This window comes from Rhinolophus ferrumequinum, chromosome 15, assembly GCF_004115265.2.
Source record: "Rhinolophus ferrumequinum isolate MPI-CBG mRhiFer1 chromosome 15, mRhiFer1_v1.p, whole genome shotgun sequence".
In the NCBI taxonomy this organism is placed as follows: Eukaryota; Metazoa; Chordata; class Mammalia; order Chiroptera; family Rhinolophidae; genus Rhinolophus; species Rhinolophus ferrumequinum.
The window spans coordinates 20,164,367-20,184,962 of NC_046298.1; the positions used below are offsets into that span (position 1 = coordinate 20,164,367).

The 20,596-nt window shown below is 49.0% G+C and overlaps 1 protein-coding gene across 1 annotated transcript in view; it reads left to right on the forward strand.

Annotated features, from left to right (window-relative positions):
• Positions 1 to 19,807, forward strand: part of ZFHX3 (zinc finger homeobox 3) — a 231,494-nt gene extending 211,687 nt beyond the window's left edge. The window contains 4 exon segments of the mRNA XM_033127097.1: positions 6,579 to 6,681; positions 8,140 to 10,310; positions 10,313 to 13,598; positions 17,982 to 19,807. Of these exon segments, the coding sequence (XP_032982988.1) occupies positions 6,579 to 6,681; positions 8,140 to 10,310; positions 10,313 to 13,598; positions 17,982 to 19,702 (7,281 nt within the window). The 3' untranslated portion in view covers positions 19,703 to 19,807.
• Positions 19,808 to 20,596: the final 789 nt, after the last annotated feature.

Below are 20,596 nucleotides of genomic sequence, written 5' to 3' on the forward strand. Positions count from 1 at the left end.
AAAGGGTATCTTTACGCACGTCATATGAAAGAAAGCAACCTATAAAGCTCAAGGGTGAGGAGACAAGTGCCCCTCCAGACCTGACTGAGCAGCCCGCCCCCAATGTCAGTTCCACAGAGCTCTCACCTATTTACAGAGAACTTAGAGATTTCAAATCGGTGCTGAGGGTGGAGGAGCTGCTGCTCTGGGCCCTCTTTTTCCCATTCTTTTCGAGAAGGAGGGTCGGGGGTTTGGGGGACATTTTTCTAGCCCTAAGTGCGAAGGAAAAGACCACCTACCATGCATTTCAATACTCTTAAATTATTCGAATTGATCACTATCACTCTAAGTGACAGGACACACCACTGGGATCTTGGAGCATTAATATGGGGAAATTGTCTTTGTTCCTTGATCACAGAACAAAATGTGACCTCACAGTGGAGATGGGGATTGGCTCCTGAGCAGCCCAGGAACACCTTTCTCTAGCCCTTCGTCTTCTCCCCCTCTGGTAGTTTTTATTATTCTGTATTTTTGTGCATGCAGAGATTTCCCTTCTCTGCTCCTGGCCCTGAACTGTCTGCAGTTCTCTCTCTCTCTCTCTCTCTCAAGCAATAGTTTGTCTCCTGTGATTTTTTTTTTTCCAGGCAGTATCTGTGTTTCTCTGGACTCATTGTGTGCTTGTGCCTCAATGAGCCTCTGGGACAGGCTGGCCGTCTGCCCCTCCCCCCCGAACACACACACACACACATACACACACACACACACACACACACACACACACACGGGCTCTCTGGTGGCCACTGGCCCTGGGGCTGTCTCACCCGCCTGGGTACAAGCTCTCTCACTTTGTCTCCATCTCAGAGGAAGGTAATGAAAATAATCGGGCTTCATTAATTCCAAGCCCTGTGAGATGATAGCCATTTGGAGCCTGTTTGCCAATTAGATGGTCTAAATTAGAAGTGACCTTGGTATACTGCCACTGCTTGCCTCTCTGAGTCTAATGAAGCTCTTCTCTCCAATTCATTCTCCTCAGCGTGCTCTCTCTCCTCTCTCTTGTCTTCTCTCTCTCTCTCTCTCTCTCTCTCTCTCTCTCTCTCTCTCTCTCTCCCCTCTCTCTTCTCTTCTCTCTCTCTCTCTCAACTGTTCATGCATTTCCTGTTCTCCCACCCACTTCCTTTTTCAGTCTTTTTCATTCTTTGTTTTAAAATCTGGTTCATGGTCACATTTGTTTCTGGCCCACATGAATGTTAATGTAGGCCTTCAGGTTTCCTCTTGGGTTTTATGTTTTAGAAAACAAAACAAAAGGACAGACAACCACACAGAAGATATTTTAGAAAGAAAATGAGACAAAGAGAAACTAGGCCCTGTAGACTCTGTGGTCCAGTGCCCAGCCTGGCATATCTGGAAGGTAGTGAAGGAAGGAAAAAAACCTCTGAAGCTTTGCTGTCAAGAGGTGCCCTGGTCTGCTGGCTGCATTAGTGCAGAGACCAGCTGGCAGGCCCCAGCCGCCATCTAGGTGCAGGAGAGGAAGTGAGCGCCTGGCCTCTGACTGAAGTGATGGCCCACAAGCTAGAATGCTCAGCTCTGGAAGCAGGTGGGTTTTAACTTCATGCTTAAATTTTTCTAACAGAACCAGTACCTCCTCACAAGGATGTAGAAACGGGCCAGGTCTGTGCCGGGAAGGCCCATGTGCGAGGCTCTCCTTTTTCCCCCATCTCTAAGGTTTTTCATTCTATTGATTTTCACTGAAAAGTGAAGGGTTTGAGGCTCCTTCGGGAGTCCAGGTTTTGGCAAGTCTATACTCTCACTTGAAAAAGTGAGCCTTTCAGAAAGAAGCCCCACTTAAGGTAAACAACACCTAGACTGTAGGGATGAGGGTCTCAGAGAAACCAGGTTCAGTACTTTTTCTAAGAAAGTATCTTTGCTTTCCAGCCTGTGGAACTTGTTGGTTGCACTGATGTAAGCTCAGACAGGGTGGCCTTCAGAGCTGAATTTGCATGAACAGGCCTGTAAGAACTTGGCAAAATACATGCCATGGTTGGTCAGGGTGTTGTGTTTGGCCATTCCACATCCATGACCTGGAAAAAGCAAGGAGGGTGCAATGCTCCTTGTAACCCCAGCCGCTTCTGCCAAAGAAGAGTAAACATTGGCGGCCTCTACCAAATGTCATAGTGGGTACCAGGCCCACAGCGAAGCCTCTGGGTTGAATAAGGTGTGTCCTTGGGGCTTTAGGGTCCACTCACCTCAGAAATTTAAAAGGCATTAAATCATCATCATAAATGTAATGGTGTACTGAACAAGAGGTACCATGTTTCCCCGAAAATGAGACCGAGCTAGACCATCAGCTCTAATGCGTCTTTTGGAGCAAAAATTAATATAAGACCCGGTCTTATTTTACTATAATAAAAGTATAGTCTTTATAAGACCGGGTCTTATATTAATTTTTGCTCCAAAAGACACATTAGAACTGATGGTCCGGCTAGGTCTTATTTTGGGGAAACACAGTAGGAGCTAGTTATTTGTGAACCCATGTCACCTCTCTGAGTAGTCAAGAGCAATCAACTTGTTGAATCCATGGATTTCCCTCTAGGGAGCCTGTGATTTCCCAAAATTATCTGCAGTCATCTGTGTGTGAGAGTCTTTACCTAGGAGTCTATGGCTTTGATCAGATGTTCTACAGAGTGTATGACCTCCGAAAGGTCAGTTGCTCTGGATTGTGAGCTTCTTGGGCACAGGGGCCAGGACTTCCTCTCACAAGCAGGTAGCACAAGGATCTGAACAGTGTTTACTGAGTGATGGTCAGTGACTGGAAGAGCAGAGTCACCTGAGGCCCTTTCTTCTCAACCGCTAAGTTCTGGCATTGCCAAGCTTGAGGAGTTTTAGTATCTCTGTGGAACTCTTCTGTTTCTGTTGTTATATATGAGAATTGCTTAGACTTGAAGAGTTTCAGGGTCAGAGCAGAACTCCACGCTTCCCTTATTATACATGAGACCTGTTTACTTCTTAGGAAGATTAGAGCCACTGTTTGTTTTTCAAACTTTCAGCACCTCAGCTCAGATGATGGTTTCTTCCTACATTCCCATGAGCTCTGCACAGACTGGAAGGAATGTAGTTGACCTGGCTCAGAGGGTGGGAGGAACACATATGGTATCGAGAAGATTACCATGGAACTGCCCTTTGCATGGCTGAGGCTAGTCTTGAGGGACCCAAATTCTGAGGAAGTAATGGCTCTCATCCATTGAATGAGAAAAAACCTTTGTTTTACTTTTGGCTAAAAGTCTGTTTTAATAGTCTTAGGTTCCCTCTCTACATTAAAGGGTAGCATATGGGGCACATAATTTAACATAGTCAGTATTTATTGGCATACAGATTATTAGAAGAATTCATCGACATGGATGATATAATCAATGTAGAAAGTGTGGGTGTTTGGACTGACTGTGTGCTGTTAATCCAGCCAAACCTAAAACTTTGCATTTGGCTTTGAGTCTACGAATGGGGTAGAGGAGTAGGCAGAGGAAGACAGGGAAGGGGGAGATCGTGTGTGTACACACGTGTTGTCTGTGCAGGGGAGCTGGTGGTGGGGCCCAGTTATTTGAGGGCCTCTGAGTGCATATTCGGGGTGGCTGTGGTCATGCTGTAGCCAGGTTTTGTCCTCTGAAAAACCGACATGCTCCAGTGCTCCTTGCAAAAGGGAAGGTCTACAGAACAGTGCTCAACACAGCTGAATGACTGCCTTTCTCACTGACTTTGAGCTGCCCATCAAAGACGGTGGCTGGGATAGTCTGCACCTCCCACACAGTTTGGGTAGCCAGATCTGACTGAAAAACAAGGGGGGTGCCAAGGCAAATGTTGAAGGAACTTGTCTTTGGCCAACTCTGTTTTTCCTCAGTGAGTAGAATGCCTCAGTGAGCTGTTGGCAGGACTAGATTTGTGAAAAGCATGCAGACTTTGAGTGAAAAGCTTTGGGAGCTGGTAGGAGAAAGGGGAATGGACACAGGCTCGGGAACATTAGTGTTTGAGAGCTGACATGGGGCCTTCCATTCTCAAGCTCTCTGTTCAGACACGTACGCAGACAGACCCCACTGGAATTCTAGATCCTTAGGATCCCCTTTAGGGATGTTCGTTTGTGCCTCCTGGGAATTTGTTGCCCTTCAGAATTTTATATACCAAGCGTTTTTTTCTCCTTCTCAGGGAGAGGTTGGGTACGCTAAAGATGTGAAGATGCAGGTAGATAAAAGTAATTACTTAAACACATATGGGGCAAGACGTCCAGGTTTGGAGGCCCAGATTAACATGCAGAGGAGCACGTGAGGTTGATGATTATATTTCGGGGAGAGTTAATTGATGGAAGGTGAAGGCAGACAAAGAACCGCTGCGTACTGCCTTCTTGAATCCCAATCAGGAATTATGATTAAAGTCGCGGCGAGACAACAGAGGGCTGATGAATTGGTGTCTTTTTTTTTTCCTTTTTTGCCGTCATTCACACTTGATTGACTTCAACCTTTCAAGTGCAAAAGTCTCTCTTTCCATTATTATTCATAGCCATCTGAGTTTTTCTAATTAAAGTGTATGAAAACAATTACTGATCCGTCGTACTGAGTCTGTTAGAGAGGATGTCTGCCTTACTGTAATGTGTATAAAAAGCCCACAGTTTCTATAATGATGTGCAGCTGAGGTGTTAGATAATTTTATTCTTTTTTACTCTGTAGGGCTTTTTTTTATTTCTCATGATTCATTTTTCATAATTCCAAAAGATCCCAAGAAAGGACTGATCTTGCAGCTACAACCGAGAAAGGAGGTGGGGGGGAGTCTTTTTTCCTTTCCCTTTCTCCCCCTCTTGCCCCCAACCCGAGCTCCCCCTCTGCTGAGGACTATAAATTAATCGGTGACCTTTCACTTCTTGGATTCCGCTGGACTCCCCAACCACACCGGTCAGAAATGCTTTCTGTTAGAAAGAAAATAGATGGAACGAGTTTGGCAACCTCCGCTCCGTTCCTAATGATCCATCAACAGCTAGCCGTAACCAGCTGCCGACGAGCTTTGTGTGTGGGTGCAGGTGTCTGTGAGAGCAGGAATTCTGTCACACATGTTCACCTGCCATGCACCTGTTCTTGGTAAACCCGGGGTTTCTCGGAACCCCTCTCCGTGTGCCTATTGCTTAATTTTTCTCACCTATTGGCATCTGGGTTGCCGAAATTATGCTAATCCCCCTATATGTGTGGGGGAGTTTCTTTTTTGGTGTTTATGGGGACAGTTGTCTGGGTTTCCTCTACCAGTCAAGCCTATCACTGATGAGTCTAGTAACATGTCACAGCTATTTTGAGCAAGGCCAGGATCTTCCAACCAGTCAAATTTAATAATTTATTGAAAATATTTAATTTTGAACAGTAATCTAGGGGTTCCAGTTGTTACAAGTGCAGATATGATCATGATATTCACGTTGTTGATGGGAAAATAAGGCCTCCAAGTGGGGCTGGGCGCCATGTAGAACGGTTCACTGTGACTAGTTTCTGTTCTTGTAACCTCTAGGTCAGTTCATTTCTCAGGCTGTCATCAAACAGGAGATGATTTCTGATGCATTTGAGAATATTATCACCAACTGCCTTCCCACCCTACAGCAGGCAAAGGGATACTGCTTCTTTTTAAACAAAGAAACTTTTATCCCGACTTGAATATTGAGGGCTGCTTATCACATTAATGCCGGGCAAATGATAAGTGGTTTTGGACAAGCTTCTGGCCAGATGGCAGGGAAGCCTAGAGAAATGTCTGAGGATCTGACCTAAAACGATAGCTCTTTTGATCTGGGCTAATTCTGGAAGTGCTCTATTAGGGAACAATGGCCATGGTCAGAGTGGGGCCACCCTGTTACAGAATGCTGTGCAGGGCAGCCTCTGCAGCTGGGACAGCAGCCAGAGGTTTCGTCTGACGCTCTGTACCTTGGGCAAAGACCCCAGAAGAAATCCTAGCTTAAGTGAGTCAAAAGAAATGCTAGTTTGCACTTGATCTCAGCTTGTAAAGGGTTACAAAATGTTTCCTGGAAAATCTGCCAATGTGTCTGCATGTCCTTAGCCTTCCTTTGTTCTCTACTCTTCTTCTTACCCTTTCCTTTGCTCTTATTCCCCTCCTCTTCTTGCCTGAATACATTTTGAAAACAGTACTACAATGCTCCCTGCTTCAAGATTACAGTGTACTTTACTAGGTATGATTTAATTAGGGCCCTTATTATGTTTTCAGCAGCTTAAGGTGGGCCTTTCAACTTATCTACCTAATTGGTTGCACAAGAAGTTTCACAGCCCATGACAAAACATTGTCAGTGATCAAAGTCAAAATTCTGCATAAAGGAAAAATATTAATAATGAGATTATTCTTCAAGTGTGCACTGCTAATTATGTCCAGAATGTAACCGTAGAAACACTTTTGACTGATGTGAGCTTTGTCTAATAAACATGAATCTTCAGTGAGCTATGAAAAGTGACACCTCCAGCTTTGCACTGGTGAAGGCTAATTTTGCTTATTAAATAATTTTTACACATTTCCCTGTTTGGTGTCTCTTTCCTCTCCATTTGACTCTCCTTGTTTCTCTGCCTCTTGCTCCTCAGGTGACCACCCCGGAGATGGTGATGCCCAGCAGCATGTTCCTCCCAGCAGCGGTTCCAGATCGAGACGGGAGCTCCAATGTGGAGGAGACGGGGAAGCACCCTGGTTAGTGGCAGTATTCTTGACCCCTGCGAAGGGAAACAAAGTGAAACGTTGGGCCAGAATGTTCACAGACCAAGGGTGCCAAGAATCCTTTCCTAAGCTGAGTGCAACCGATCAAGAGATGAGGGGCACTGTCGTAGCTACTTTCTCCTTTGGTTCTTGGCATGTATTTGTATACTCTTCATATGGTTTAAAGTGAAAGAAAAATCAGGTGAGAACCAGAGGGATTTCGGTGGTCGCATGGCCCCTTAGGGAATGAATGACCAGAGAGTCAATCAGTAGACCCGTAACTCACCATCCTAAGCTGTTAAAAAACTCGCCATCTCTGAGGACTTAATTATTGGGACTCGTGGAGCACATGGGTGCTTTCAGGGCACTGGGATAGTTGTCTCTCGTAGCTGCCTCTGCACAAAGTTCTTCTTTGAGTCTTTTGGGATTGCCTTCGGGTGCAGCGTAGGGTGCGTGTGGAGAGAACATTGTTGTAAACATGGGTGCTGCTGGTGGTGGTGCCCCATGGTGGTTCCTAGCAAGACACATTATTAGACCTCCGTTTGTGAGGCTCTCCTACCGTGTTTCCCCGAAAATAAGACCTAGCCAGACCATCAGCTCTAAAGAAGCCTTTGGAGCAAAAACATGCGTCTTTTGGAGTAAAATAACACCAGGTCTTATATTAATTTTTGCTCCAAAAGACGCATTAGAGCTGATGGTCCGGCTACGTCTTATTTTCGGGGAAACATGGTACATTTTCACTTCTTGTCAGTAAGAATTAAGTTGAGATCCCTTGTGATTTTTCCATATGAGGCAGTGGACAGCTGACCTGAAAAAGGGTCAGGATATTTACGCGTGTGATGAATCTCACTGTAGAAAAAAAAAATTACTGTATTTTAATAGCTGGCCACTTGAATGTCCATTGCTTATTGAATGTAGAGATGACAGTCAGAGATCACATTATAACAAAAAAAATAAGTACCTAAAAATATATATATTCCAACATTTCTTAAATTACAATGGACAGCAGTTCTCATAAATTCTTCATAACTTAGGACAGCATTAATTCACATATTTTGCAATTCCGGTCCATGTAAAAGGTGAATTCAGTCGAAAATCAGTAACCTTCAAACCAGTCCTTGAGAAATTGAGGATTCTGAGTCAAGCAATTAAATATCATTAAAAAGACAGATTGCGATATGATCCAGGCCTATTATGAGTCAACACTTTTTGTATTTTATTCCTCTCTGTTCATGTGTACCTGCTTATAACATGTACTCTACTGGGGTGGGGGTGGGGGGAGGAGAAAGTGGGAGGCTGTGTAGAGAGATTCTCTGTTCAGGTTGGGTGTCTCCCTCATCATCAGTTTCTGTGTTCAGGAAGCCTTGCTAGGTAGACAGTTCTGGGTGTTATCCTTGAAACAAAGCCCTCTTTATCATTGGGCTTGATTTTTTTTTTTTTTTTTTTTAACAGAAACCTCAGAGGATCTTGGAAAGAACATCCTGCCCTCCGTGAGCACAGAGCACAGTGGAGATCTGAAACCCTCTCCTGCTGACCCAAGCTCTGTGAGAGAAGACTCGGGCTTCCTGTGCTGGAAGAAGGGATGCAACCAGGTTTTTAAAACTTCTGCTGCTCTTCAGACGCACTTCAACGAGGTTCACGCCAAGAGGCCTCAGCTGCCCGTGTCGGATCGCCACGTGTACAAGTACCGCTGTAATCAGTGCAGCCTGGCTTTCAAGACCATTGAGAAGCTGCAGCTCCATTCTCAGTACCACGTGATCCGAGCTGCCACTATGTGCTGTCTTTGTCAGCGCAGTTTCCGAACTTTCCAGGCTCTGAAAAAACACCTCGAGACGAGCCACCTGGAGTTGAGCGAGGCTGACATCCAGCAGCTTTATGGTGGCCTTCTGGCCAACGGGGACCTCCTGGCCATGGGAGACCCCACCCTGGCCGAGGACCACACCATAATCGTTGAGGAAGACAAAGAGGAAGAGAGTGACCTGGAAGAGAAACAGAGCCCAACAGGCAGTGACTCCGGGTCTGTACAGGAAGACTCGGGCTCAGAACCGAAGAGAGCTCTGCCTTTCAGAAAAGGCCCCAACTTCACCATGGAAAAATTTCTAGACCCTTCTCGCCCTTACAAGTGTACTGTCTGCAAGGAGTCTTTCACTCAAAAGAATATCCTGCTTGTGCACTATAATTCTGTCTCCCACCTGCATAAGTTAAAGAGAGCCCTTCAAGAATCAGCAGCTGGTCAGCCAGAACCCACCAGCAGCCCAGACAACAAGCCCTTTAAGTGTAACACTTGTAACGTGGCCTACAGCCAGAGTTCCACCTTGGAGATCCACATGAGGTCTGTGTTGCATCAAACCAAGGCCCGGGCAGCCAAGCTGGAGGCTGCAAGTGGCAGTAGCAATGGGACCGGGAACGGCAGCAGCGTCTCCCTGAGCTCCTCCATCCCAAGTCCCGTGAGCACCAGTGGCAGTAACACCTTTACCACCACCAACCCAAGCAGTGCTGGCCTCGCTCCGAGTTCCAGCTTACTGAGCCAAGTACCCACTGAAAGTGTAGGGATGCCGCCCCTGGGGAACCCCATCGGTGCCAACATTACTTCCCCTCCAGAGCCCAAGGAGGCCAATCGGAAGAAGCTGGCAGACATGATTGCATCGAGGCAACAACAACAGCAGCAGCAGCAGCAACAGCAGCAGCAGCAGCAGCAACAAGCACAGACACTGGCCCAGGCCCAAGCTCAGGTTCAAGCTCACTTGCAGCAGGAGCTGCAGCAGCAGGCTGCCCTGATCCAGTCCCAGCTGTTTAACCCCACCCTCCTTCCTCACTTCCCCATGACCACTGAGACCCTGCTCCAGCTGCAGCAGCAGCAGCATCTCCTCTTCCCCTTCTACATCCCCAGCGCGGAGTTCCAGCTCAACCCCGAGGTGAGCTTGCCGGTGACCAGTGGGGCACTGACACTGACCGGGGCGGGCCCGGGCCTCCTGGAAGATCTGAAGGCTCAGGTTCAGATCCCACAGCAGAGCCACCAGCAGATCCTGCAACAGCAGCAGCAGCAGCAGCAAAGCCAGCTTTCTCTGTCCCAGAGTCACTCTGCCCTCGTACAGCCAAGCCAGCATCCTGAAAAGAAAAACAAACTGGTCATCAAAGAAAAAGAAAAAGAAAGCCAGAGAGAGAGGGACAGTGCCGAGGGGGGAGAGGGCAGCACGGGACCAAAGGAGTCTCTGCCGGATGCCCTGAAGGCTAAGGAGAAGAAAGACTCGGCCCCAGGGGGCAGTTCCGAGCCCTCCATGCTTCCTCCCCGCATCGCCTCAGACGCCAGAGGGAATGCCACCAAGGCCCTGCTGGAGAACTTTGGCTTTGAGCTGGTCATTCAGTACAACGAGAACAAGCAGAAGGTGCAGAAGAAGAATGGGAAGACCGAGCAAGGAGAGAACCTGGAAAAGCTCGAGTGTGACTCCTGCGGCAAGTTGTTTTCCAACATCTTGATTTTAAAGAGTCATCAAGAGCACGTTCATCAAAATTACTTTCCCTTTAAACAGCTGGAGAGGTTTGCCAAGCAGTACAGAGAGCACTACGATAAACTGTACCCGCTGAGGCCCCAGACCCCAGAGGCGCCGCCGCCGCCGCCCCCGCCCCCCCCCCACCCCCGCTTCCGGCGGCTCCGCCTCAGCCCGCTTCCACGCCAGCCATCCCTGCATCCGCGCCGCCCATCACTTCGCCTACGATTGCACCGGCCCAGCCGTCCGTTCCGCTCACCCAGCTCTCCATGCCCATGGAGCTGCCCATCTTCTCACCACTGATGATGCAGACCATGCCCCTGCAGACCTTGCCGGCGCAGCTGCCCCCTCAGCTCGGCCCTGTGGAGCCTCTGCCTGCGGACCTGGCCCAGCTCTACCAGCATCAGCTCAACCCGAGCCTGCTCCAGCAGCAGAACAAGAGGCCTCGCACCAGGATCACAGATGACCAGCTCCGAGTCCTGCGCCAGTATTTTGATATTAACAACTCCCCCAGTGAAGAGCAGATCAAAGAGATGGCCGACAAGTCCGGGTTGCCCCAGAAAGTGATCAAGCACTGGTTCAGAAACACTCTCTTCAAAGAGCGGCAGCGTAACAAGGACTCCCCTTACAACTTCAGCAATCCTCCCATCACCAGCCTGGAGGAGCTCAAGATCGACTCCCGGCCCCCCTCACCGGAGCCTCAGAAGCAGGAGTACTGGGGAAGCAAGCGGTCTTCAAGAACGCGCTTCACTGACTACCAGCTGAGGGTCCTACAGGACTTCTTTGACGCCAATGCCTACCCAAAGGACGATGAATTTGAGCAACTGTCTAATTTACTGAACCTTCCGACCCGAGTCATAGTGGTATGGTTTCAAAACGCCCGACAGAAGGCCAGGAAAAATTATGAGAATCAGGGAGAGGGCAAAGATGGAGAGCGGCGTGAGCTTACAAATGATCGGTATATTCGCACGAGCAACTTGAACTACCAGTGCAAAAAATGCAGCCTGGTGTTTCAGCGCATCTTTGATCTCATCAAGCACCAGAAGAAACTGTGTTACAAAGATGAGGATGAGGAGGGGCAGGATGACAGCCAAAATGAGGACTCCATGGATGCCATGGAGCTCCTGACACCCACCAGCTCCTCCTGCAGTACCCCAATGCCCTCACAGGCGTACAGTGCCCCGGCTCCCTCAGCCAATACAGCTTCCTCCGCTTTCTTGCAGCTTACAGCAGAGGCTGATGAACTGGCCACCTTCAGTTCAAAAACAGAGGTGAGTGATGAGAAACCAAAGCAGGCTGAACCTCCCAGTGCACAGCCAAACCAAACCCAAGAAAAGCAAGGACAACCAAAGGCAGAGCTGCAGCAGCAAGACCAGCCCGAGCAGAAGACAAACTTGGCCCAGCAAAAGCTCCCACAGCTGACTTCCCCCCCTTCGTTGCCACAGCCTCCTCAACAAGCGCCCCCTCAGTGCCCCTTACCCCAGTCGAGCCCCAGTCCTTCTCAGCTCTCCCACCTGCCCCTCAAGCCCCTCCACACGTCAACTCCTCAACAGTTGGCCAACCTACCTCCTCAGCTCATCCCCTACCAGTGTGACCAGTGTAAGCTGGCGTTTCCATCGTTTGAGCACTGGCAGGAGCATCAGCAGCTTCACTTCCTGAGTGCACAGAACCAGTTCATCCACCCTCAGTTTTTAGACAGGTCACTGGATATGCCTTTCATGCTGTTTGACCCTAGTAACCCTCTCCTGGCGAGCCAGCTGCTCTCTGGGGCCATACCTCAGATTCCTGCCAGCTCGGCCACTTCTCCTTCGACTCCAGCCTCCACGATGAACACTCTGAAGAGGAAGCTGGAGGAAAAGGCCAGTGCGAGCCCTGGCGAAAATGACAGCGGGACGGGAGGAGAAGAACCTCAGAGAGACAAGCGTTTGAGGACAACTATTACACCAGAACAGCTAGAAATTCTTTACCAAAAGTATCTATTGGACTCCAATCCGACGCGAAAGATGTTGGATCACATTGCGCATGAGGTGGGCTTGAAGAAACGTGTGGTACAAGTCTGGTTTCAGAACACCCGCGCCCGGGAAAGGAAAGGACAGTTCCGGGCTGTGGGCCCAGCCCAGGCCCACAGGAGATGCCCTTTTTGCAGAGCCCTCTTCAAAGCCAAGACTGCCCTGGAGGCTCATATCCGGTCCCGTCATTGGCATGAAGCCAAGAGAGCTGGCTACAACCTGACTCTGTCCGCAATGCTCTTAGACTGCGATGGGGGACTCCAGATGAAAGGAGATATTTTTGATGGAACGAGCTTTTCCCACCTACCCCCAAGCAGTAGTGATGGCCAAGGTGTTCCCCTCTCACCTGTGAGTAAAACCATGGAGTTGTCTCCCAGAACTCTGCTTAGCCCTTCTTCCATCAAGGTGGAAGGGATTGAAGATTTCGAAAGCCCCTCCATGTCCTCAGTTAATCTAAACTTTGACCAAACTAAGCTGGACAACGACGACTGTTCCTCTGTCAACACAGCCATCACAGATACCACTACCGGAGACGAGGGCAATGCAGATAACGACAGTGCGACGGGAATAGCAACAGAAACCAAATCCTCTTCTGCGCCCAATGAAGGGCTGACCAAAGCGGCCATGATGGCAATGTCTGAGTATGAAGACCGGTTGTCATCCGGTCTGGTCAGCCCAGCCCCGAGCTTTTATAGCAAGGAATATGACAACGAAGGTACAGTGGACTACAGTGAAACCTCAAGCCTTGCAGACCCCTGCTCCCCAAGTCCTGGTGCAAGTGGGTCAGCAGGCAAATCTGGAGACAGTGGGGATCGGCCCGGGCAGAAACGTTTTCGCACTCAAATGACCAATCTGCAGCTGAAGGTCCTCAAGTCATGCTTTAATGACTACAGGACACCCACCATGCTAGAGTGTGAGGTCCTGGGCAATGACATTGGACTGCCAAAGAGAGTTGTTCAGGTGTGGTTCCAGAATGCCCGGGCAAAAGAAAAGAAGTCCAAGTTAAGCATGGCCAAGCATTTTGGTATAAACCAAACAAGTTACGAGGGACCCAAAACAGAGTGCACTTTGTGTGGCATCAAGTACAGCGCTCGGCTGTCTGTACGTGACCATATCTTTTCCCAACAGCATATCTCCAAAGTTAAAGACACCATTGGAAGCCAGTTGGACAAGGAGAAAGAATACTTTGACCCAGCCACTGTACGTCAGTTGATGGCTCAGCAAGAATTGGACCGGATTAAAAAGGCCAATGAGGTCCTCGGACTGGCAGCTCAGCAGCCAGGGATGTTCGACAATGCCCCTCTTCAGGCTCTTAATCTTCCCACGGCATATCCGGCGCTCCAGGGCATTCCTCCCGTGTTGCTCCCCGGCCTCAACAGCCCCTCCTTGCCGGGCTTTACTCCATCTAACACAGGTGGGTTCTGTGCTGGGTGATTCCGTCAGCATTAAATAGCTGACCTTTGTTCTGTGGCTACCACCCAGACCCTCTGAGTGCTGGGCAGATACTGTAGGAAGTTTCCCTTTCTAGTTCTCTATCTATTGGGAACAAAACTTCGGGTCACTTTCCTGGAGTCTCCCTAGAGCTGTGGTGTACGTGGTTCTTCAACTTCCCGGTTCAGGGATGGCACCTCCTGGGTGGTCTGGCCTCCTCTGAAAGCGTTCTCATGCCCTGTGTTCAATAGCAAAACCAGGGTGTATTGCTAAAAAGACAGGGAAGAACTTTTGAGAGTCCTAGCATGTTAGATCCTGGGATATTTTCAAGAAAGAAGTTTCCATCATAAATGTTTTCATTCATTATGGAAATCCTGATCCCATCTAGTATTTGCTGAAAATATAAAACATTTGAGTATCCTAGCTAATTCTGGATTGTGCCCTGTGGAAACTCATTGAAGAGAATTGAAACCAAGTCTTTGCCCTCACCTGTGGTCCCTGCCCCCCTTTTACAGAGCTGCGTTAGTTTCTAATGAGATTGCCTTGGTACCTGGATGCACTTACCAGGAATCTTGTATTGGGCAATGTGGTTTCAAATTTCAACGTGTTTGTGTTAGTCTTCCAGAAAGACAAAAAACGTTCATGGTCATTTTTATGGGTATCCAACCACCCCTCATTTCATTTTGCCCAGCTTCCTTTCTCCCCTCCCCCAACCCCCTAATTCAGAGTCACATATTCAGTACTCTTGTTTGTCCGCTTACTAGGGAGTTCCACAGTGGTTCTTGTGTACCTCTCATTCCTCTGTCCTCACCCCTCTTCTCTGGACGCACCTGTCTTGCCTACATTGGACTTTCACCTCCACGATCCTGTGAGACTCACGCATAAGTCAGCAAGGTCCCCCGACAGCCTGCACTGACCGGTGCACATCACCAAAGGGGGGCCCCTCAAAGTGCCTCCTTGCCTTCAAAAGGTCTCCCTGTTCCCAGGGGTTGAAGCGGTTCTGCCGCTTCCCAGAGCAGTCCTGGTTTCTGCTTTCATGAGATCCAACTTTTACAGTTTTGGCAGTGTTTTACAGAACGTGAGGCTACCTCAATTCCTGGTCCCAAAGAGAAGAGCAAGAAAAGAAAGCATTAAGATGGGAAGTTGTTGCTCATATGTTGGCAAGTAATGTCACAAAATGATGTTCAAGTCAGCTAGACATAAGCCAAGAAGCCAGACATGGAATTTCCCTTCAGCCCAGGACCCTGGCACAGGGGCTTGGGAAGGCCCAACAGTTCATAATAACGTGAAAAAATTAGAATCCAAATGTCTGATCTATTCCCCTGGTTTTACAGATGAGAAAACTGAGGCTCAGGGAGGTCAAGACCATTCATCAAGCGAGGGGAGGAGCCAGAGCTCCCCGGGCCTCCCAGCTCTCAGTGCTCTTTGCTCCTCCCACAACGCCCACTAGGAGCCAGTCAGTCAACAGGTGGAAGTTCAGTGCTACTCAGGTTCTGACCACTTCGAGCACACTCACAATAGAAAGAGATGCTCTTAATTATTCAAAGCAGCCAGGGATGCCCCAGTTACCACCTCCTGACTGGACTGCAGCTCATAGGAGCACTGGATCTGTAATGGGAGAGAAGAAACTTGGGTTTAATATGTCAGGCCCAGTAGTAAGCTCTTTCCATATGACCTTTCATGTAAATCCCTACAGCCATTTACTATGGAAAGCTGCGGTTCCAAGCCATCCGCTAACGGGCCCCAGATCACATGGCAGATGTGTGTCAGTCAGAATCCGTACCGTATCAGTCTGGTTCCAGAGGTGCATGGTTAGGTCTTGGGGATGATGAAGTGCCTTGCTTGGTTCTGATCTCACAGATGAGAAAACTGAGGCCACGGAATTATTGTGGGAACATATTGAGCTACTGTATTGAATATGGCTAGTGCAGAGCTTGGTGTAAATAGCAGGTGTTCAGTAAATGTTTCTTAAAATTTTGAATCCCATATGTAGACTGTCAGTTCAGGATGCAGAAAGAAAGTCAGTTTAAAACTTTCTGACCTGGATCTTTCTCCTGAAAACCTGATGTCACAGAAATGGGGAAATCTCTAGACAGTCCTTCCTCACCCTTCCTTTTGGCTCTGGTTCCAACCTAAAACTTGGAACAGGCCCATTGCCTAGAGTAAGACAGAAAGAGCCATGTCCCAAGTTTAGAATTCATAATACATTCTGTGTTCACCTCGTTTGTGCCAATTTAACCAACAAGACTTTACTAAGTTTTTCTAAGTCAGACGCATTTCTGGTTTCAGTTCCTCCCGTGTGTGAACTGAGGAAGCTGGATGACTTAATCTTAGTGGTCCCTTTCTGCTCTTCTGGAAGAGTACATTAATGATGTACTTGACTTTTCAAATGTGAACAGATGTTTTTCTGGGATTGGTAACTTGAGACAACCTTGTTCTCTTCGTCTGAAATTTGAGGGTTTTCAAATGCAGTGTGATAGACCAGTAAACATTACACCACTGTCACCGGAAGTTAACGTTGTCTTCACCCAGGCCTGGGCTTCAGAGTGTTTTTTTCCTCACAAAGAGTGTCATTTACAGAACCACCGACCGCAGCTTTCTGGCAGAAGGTAGTCCAGATGAAACGGTGAGGGGCGGTAGGATTTTTGAGGTTGCATTTTGGTGCTGTCTGAAGTGAAGGGGTGTATACTGTCTAGTTTCTTGGGTGTGGTGAATATAAAGGTGATCCGAAGGCTGCTGCCGTCTTTTCTCCACTTCCGTCTTTTCTCAGCATCTCGTCACCCAGCATACCCTGCGCCCCGTGCCACAGTGCTGTCCTTCTCCACCACCTTGCTACTCTTACACCCCTACAGCTTGATGTACTATTTTCCCTGCTATCCGAAAATAGAACATTCCTAGGAAACCTTTTGTAAGCCAACATGGCGTCCAGAGGCTGTTGCTTCAGGACACATCTTGCTAACGGATGCACAAAATAGATCAAGATTTAAAAAAAAGTATAGATGCTCACAGATGCAGCTCAAAGCTATGGCGGCTTGACGCTGAGAGGCTGAGTGTAGTTCCTGCGGATGGAGCTTGGCAGTGGCCTTCTCCTCGCTCAGGGTGCACGCTGCCTCCGTAACCGCTCACTGCAAAACAAACGCTGAACACTATTTTCACTTTTTGCCTTTTCTTCTAAAAGTGCGAAAATCCTCTTTGGATTTCTTTCGGTTAGTGAAAACAGGTATTAATGTAGGTCTTTTCATAAAAGCAAAGTGGCATAAAGCGAACTTTGAAGAACGGGGATACCTGTACCTGCAGCAGCAACATCGTCTTCCATCACCCGGGAACAAAAGACTCAAACCAGAAGATAGGTATGGGTTAGGGAGGATGGCAGGCTCTGGGCTGAGTGGAGGCCTTCTCGTGGTGGTAGGTTAGGCCTGCATATGATTGAGGATGGGGCTGTACCCCTGCGGGAACGGTGACACGGTCGGAAGCCTTTGCCCACCATCAGCAGTGGTGCCTGAGGTAGGTTGTGATGTCTTTGGGCTGTTCCATTTCTGACATAGTTTTCCCTTCTTCCTGTCGCTGTTTTTTTTTAAAACCATCTACAGCCCTACCCCTCCTATATGTCATTCAAACAGGAGCAAGAGGAGAAAATGTTCATTTCTCCAGTGGACTCCAGAATCCTGTTCCTAGATATTTACATTTTTCAACAGATTTGTTAAAGCAGGTCAGCTGAGGCAAGGCAGGGAACAGTTTTCTTTGAATGGATTGTTTTTATTTCTCCCCATTCCTTGTCCTCTCTCTGGCCTCCAAATGTTTCCATTCAGCTACAAGCAATGGAAGTCACAGAGGTGCACGTGGACAGCCTGTTGTCTGTTCATATGGTCTTGGGGCCTGGCCAGGTTTCTTGCTTGCCTTCGCTCTCTTCTCCTGTTGCCTCTCTCCTCCGACAACTTCTGGTAGGACCTCTGGGCTGTAGTATTTCTGTGAAGCTTTGATGAAGGCCTTCGGTCCCAGCTGGAAGCTAGTTTGGGGCCCTCCAGATTAACTGCCTCGGGCTGAATGAATGGTAGCTGGGAGCAAGGCAAAGTTAATATGAATGAGTGGGCTGGGTGCCACACGTGGGGCAGGAAGGTGCTGGGAGGTATTTAGCCAAAAGGGAAAATATGGGAGCTGACCCAGGACTGGATCCTGATTAGAATACAAGGCTATCCAACCCTGAGCCGAGCAGGACACCTCTGTTGAAAACGTCAGTTTTGAGAGGATTCCTCAAGTTTAAACATTGAGATGTCAGACTTGGTGCCAGTGACACAGGTCAAACGTCTTGAGCTGCCTCCTCATCACCCAGACTGACACATGATTTCTCTGTCTCCATCCTTTTCAGCTTTAACGTCTCCAAAACCGAACTTGATGGGTCTTCCCAGCACAACAGTTCCTTCCCCTGGCCTCCCCACCTCTGGATTACCAAATAAGCCGTCCTCAGCATCGCTGAGCTCCCCGACCCCAGCACAAGCCACCATGGCGATGGCCCCTCAGCAACCCCCCCAACCCCAGCAGCCGCCACCGCAGGTGCAGCCACCTCCAGCAGCCCAGCCGCCACCTGCGCCACAGCTCCCGCCACAGCAACAGCAGCGCAAGGACAAAGAGAGTGAGAAGGTGAAGGAGAAGGAAAAGGCACACAAAGGGAAAGGGGAACCCCTGCCTGTCCCCAAGAAGGAGAAAGGAGAGCCCCCCACGGCTGCCACAGCCACCATCTCAGCCCCGCTGCCCACCATGGAGTATGCAGTGGACCCTGCGCAGCTGCAGGCCCTGCAGGCAGCCTTGACCTCGGACCCCACAGCGTTGCTCACGAGCCAGTTCCTTCCTTACTTCGTACCAGGCTTCTCTCCATATTACGCCCCCCAGATCCCCGGCGCCCTGCAGAGCGGGTACCTGCAGCCTATGTATGGCATGGAAGGCCTGTTCCCCTACAGCCCCGCGCTGTCGCAGGCCCTGATGGGGCTGTCCCCGGGCTCCCTTCTGCAGCAGTACCAGCAATACCAGCAGAGTCTGCAGGAGGCCATCCAGCAGCAGCAGCAGCGGCAACTGCAGCAGCAGCAGCAGCAGCAGCAGCAGCAGCAGCAGCAGAAAGTGCAGCAGCCCAAAGCTAGCCAGACCCCAGTCCCCCCGGGGGCTGCTTCCCCAGACAAAGACCCTGCCAAAGAATCCCCCAAACCAGACGAGCAGAAAAACGCACCCCGCGAGGTGTCCCCCCTCCTGCCGAAACCCCCCGAAGAGCCAGAAGCAGAAAGCAAAAGTGCGGACTCCCTCTACGACCCCTTCATTGTTCCAAAGGTGCAGTACAAGTTGGTCTGCCGCAAGTGCCAGGCGGGCTTCGGTGACGAGGAGGCGGCGAGGAGCCACCTGAAGTCCCTCTGCTTCTTCGGCCAGTCTGTGGTGAACCTGCAAGAGATGGTGCTTCGCGTCCCCACGGGCGGCGGCGGCGGCGGCGGCGGCGGCGGCGGCGGCGGTGGCGGCGGCGGCGGCGGCGGCGGCGGCGGCGGCGGCAGCGGCGGCGGCGGCGGCGGCTCGTACCACTGCCTGGCGTGCGAGAGCGCGCTCTGTGGGGAGGAAGCTCTGAGTCAACATCTCGAGTCGGCCTTGCACAAACACAGAACAATCACGAGAGCAGCAAGAAACGCCAAAGAGCACCCTAGTTTATTACCTCACTCTGCCTGCTTCCCCGATCCTAGCACCGCATCTACCTCGCAGTCTGCCGCTCACTCAAACGACAGCCCCCCTCCCCCGTCGGCCGCCGCCCCCTCCTCGTCCTCCGCTTCCCCCCACGCCTCCAGGAAGTCTTGGCCGCAAGTGGTCTCCCGGGCTTCGGCCGCGAAGCCCCCTTCTTTTCCTCCTCTCTCCTCATCTTCAACGGTTACCTCAAGTTCATGCAGCACCTCAGGGGTTCAGCCCTCGATGCCAACAGACGACTATTCGGAGGAGTCTGACACGGATCTCAGCCAAAAGTCCGACGGACCGGCGAGCCCGGTGGAGGGTCCCAAAGACCCCAGCTGCCCCAAGGACAGTGGTCTGACCAGTGTAGGAACGGACACCTTCAGATTGTAAGCTTTGAAGATGAACAATACAAACAAATGAATTTAAATAAAAAATTAATAACAAACCAATTTCAAAAATAGACTAACTGCAATTCCAAAGCTTCTAACCAAAAAAAAAAAAAAAAGAAAAAAAGAAAAAAAAACAAAAAGCGTGGGTTGTTTTCCCATATACCTATCTATGCCGGTGATTTTACATTCTTGTCTTTTTTCTTTTAATATATAAAGAAAACACCCCTTAACCCTGTTACATTGTGTCCTTTTGAAGGTACTATTGGTCTGGGAAACACAAGTCCGCAGGGCCTCCCTAACGTCTTTGGAGCTTAAACCCCTTGTATATTTGCCCCTTTTCAATAAACGCCCCACGTTGATAGCACAGAGGAGCCCGGCATGCACTGTATGGGAAAGCAGTCCACCTTGTTCCAGTTTTAAATTTCTTGCTATCTTAGCATTCAGATACCAATGGCTTGCTAAAAGAAAAAAAGAAATGTAATGTCTTTTTATTCTCAGGTCAATCGCTCACACTTTGTTCTGTTTTCAGAATCATTATTTTATATATTATTTTTGGGGGTTTTTTTTTCGTTTGTTTGTTTTTGTTCCAGAAAAGATTTTTTGTTTTCTTAATTTAAAAAAGGGCAGAAAGTATTCGAGAAAAACAATGTGAACTGCTTTAGCTTTCTGGGGATTTTAAGGGTAGCTTTTCTGCTGAAGCCAATTTCAAGATGAAAAGTTAAGCACTCCCACTTTCAGAAAAAAAATAAAAAACCCACACACACAAAGAGTGTTGAGGACTCGTAGCTTAAAAAAATAAGTTTTAAAAACTGACTTTCTGTATTTATGATAGATATGACCATTTTTGGTGTTGAGTAGATTGTTGCATTGGAAATGAACTGAAGCAGTATGGTAG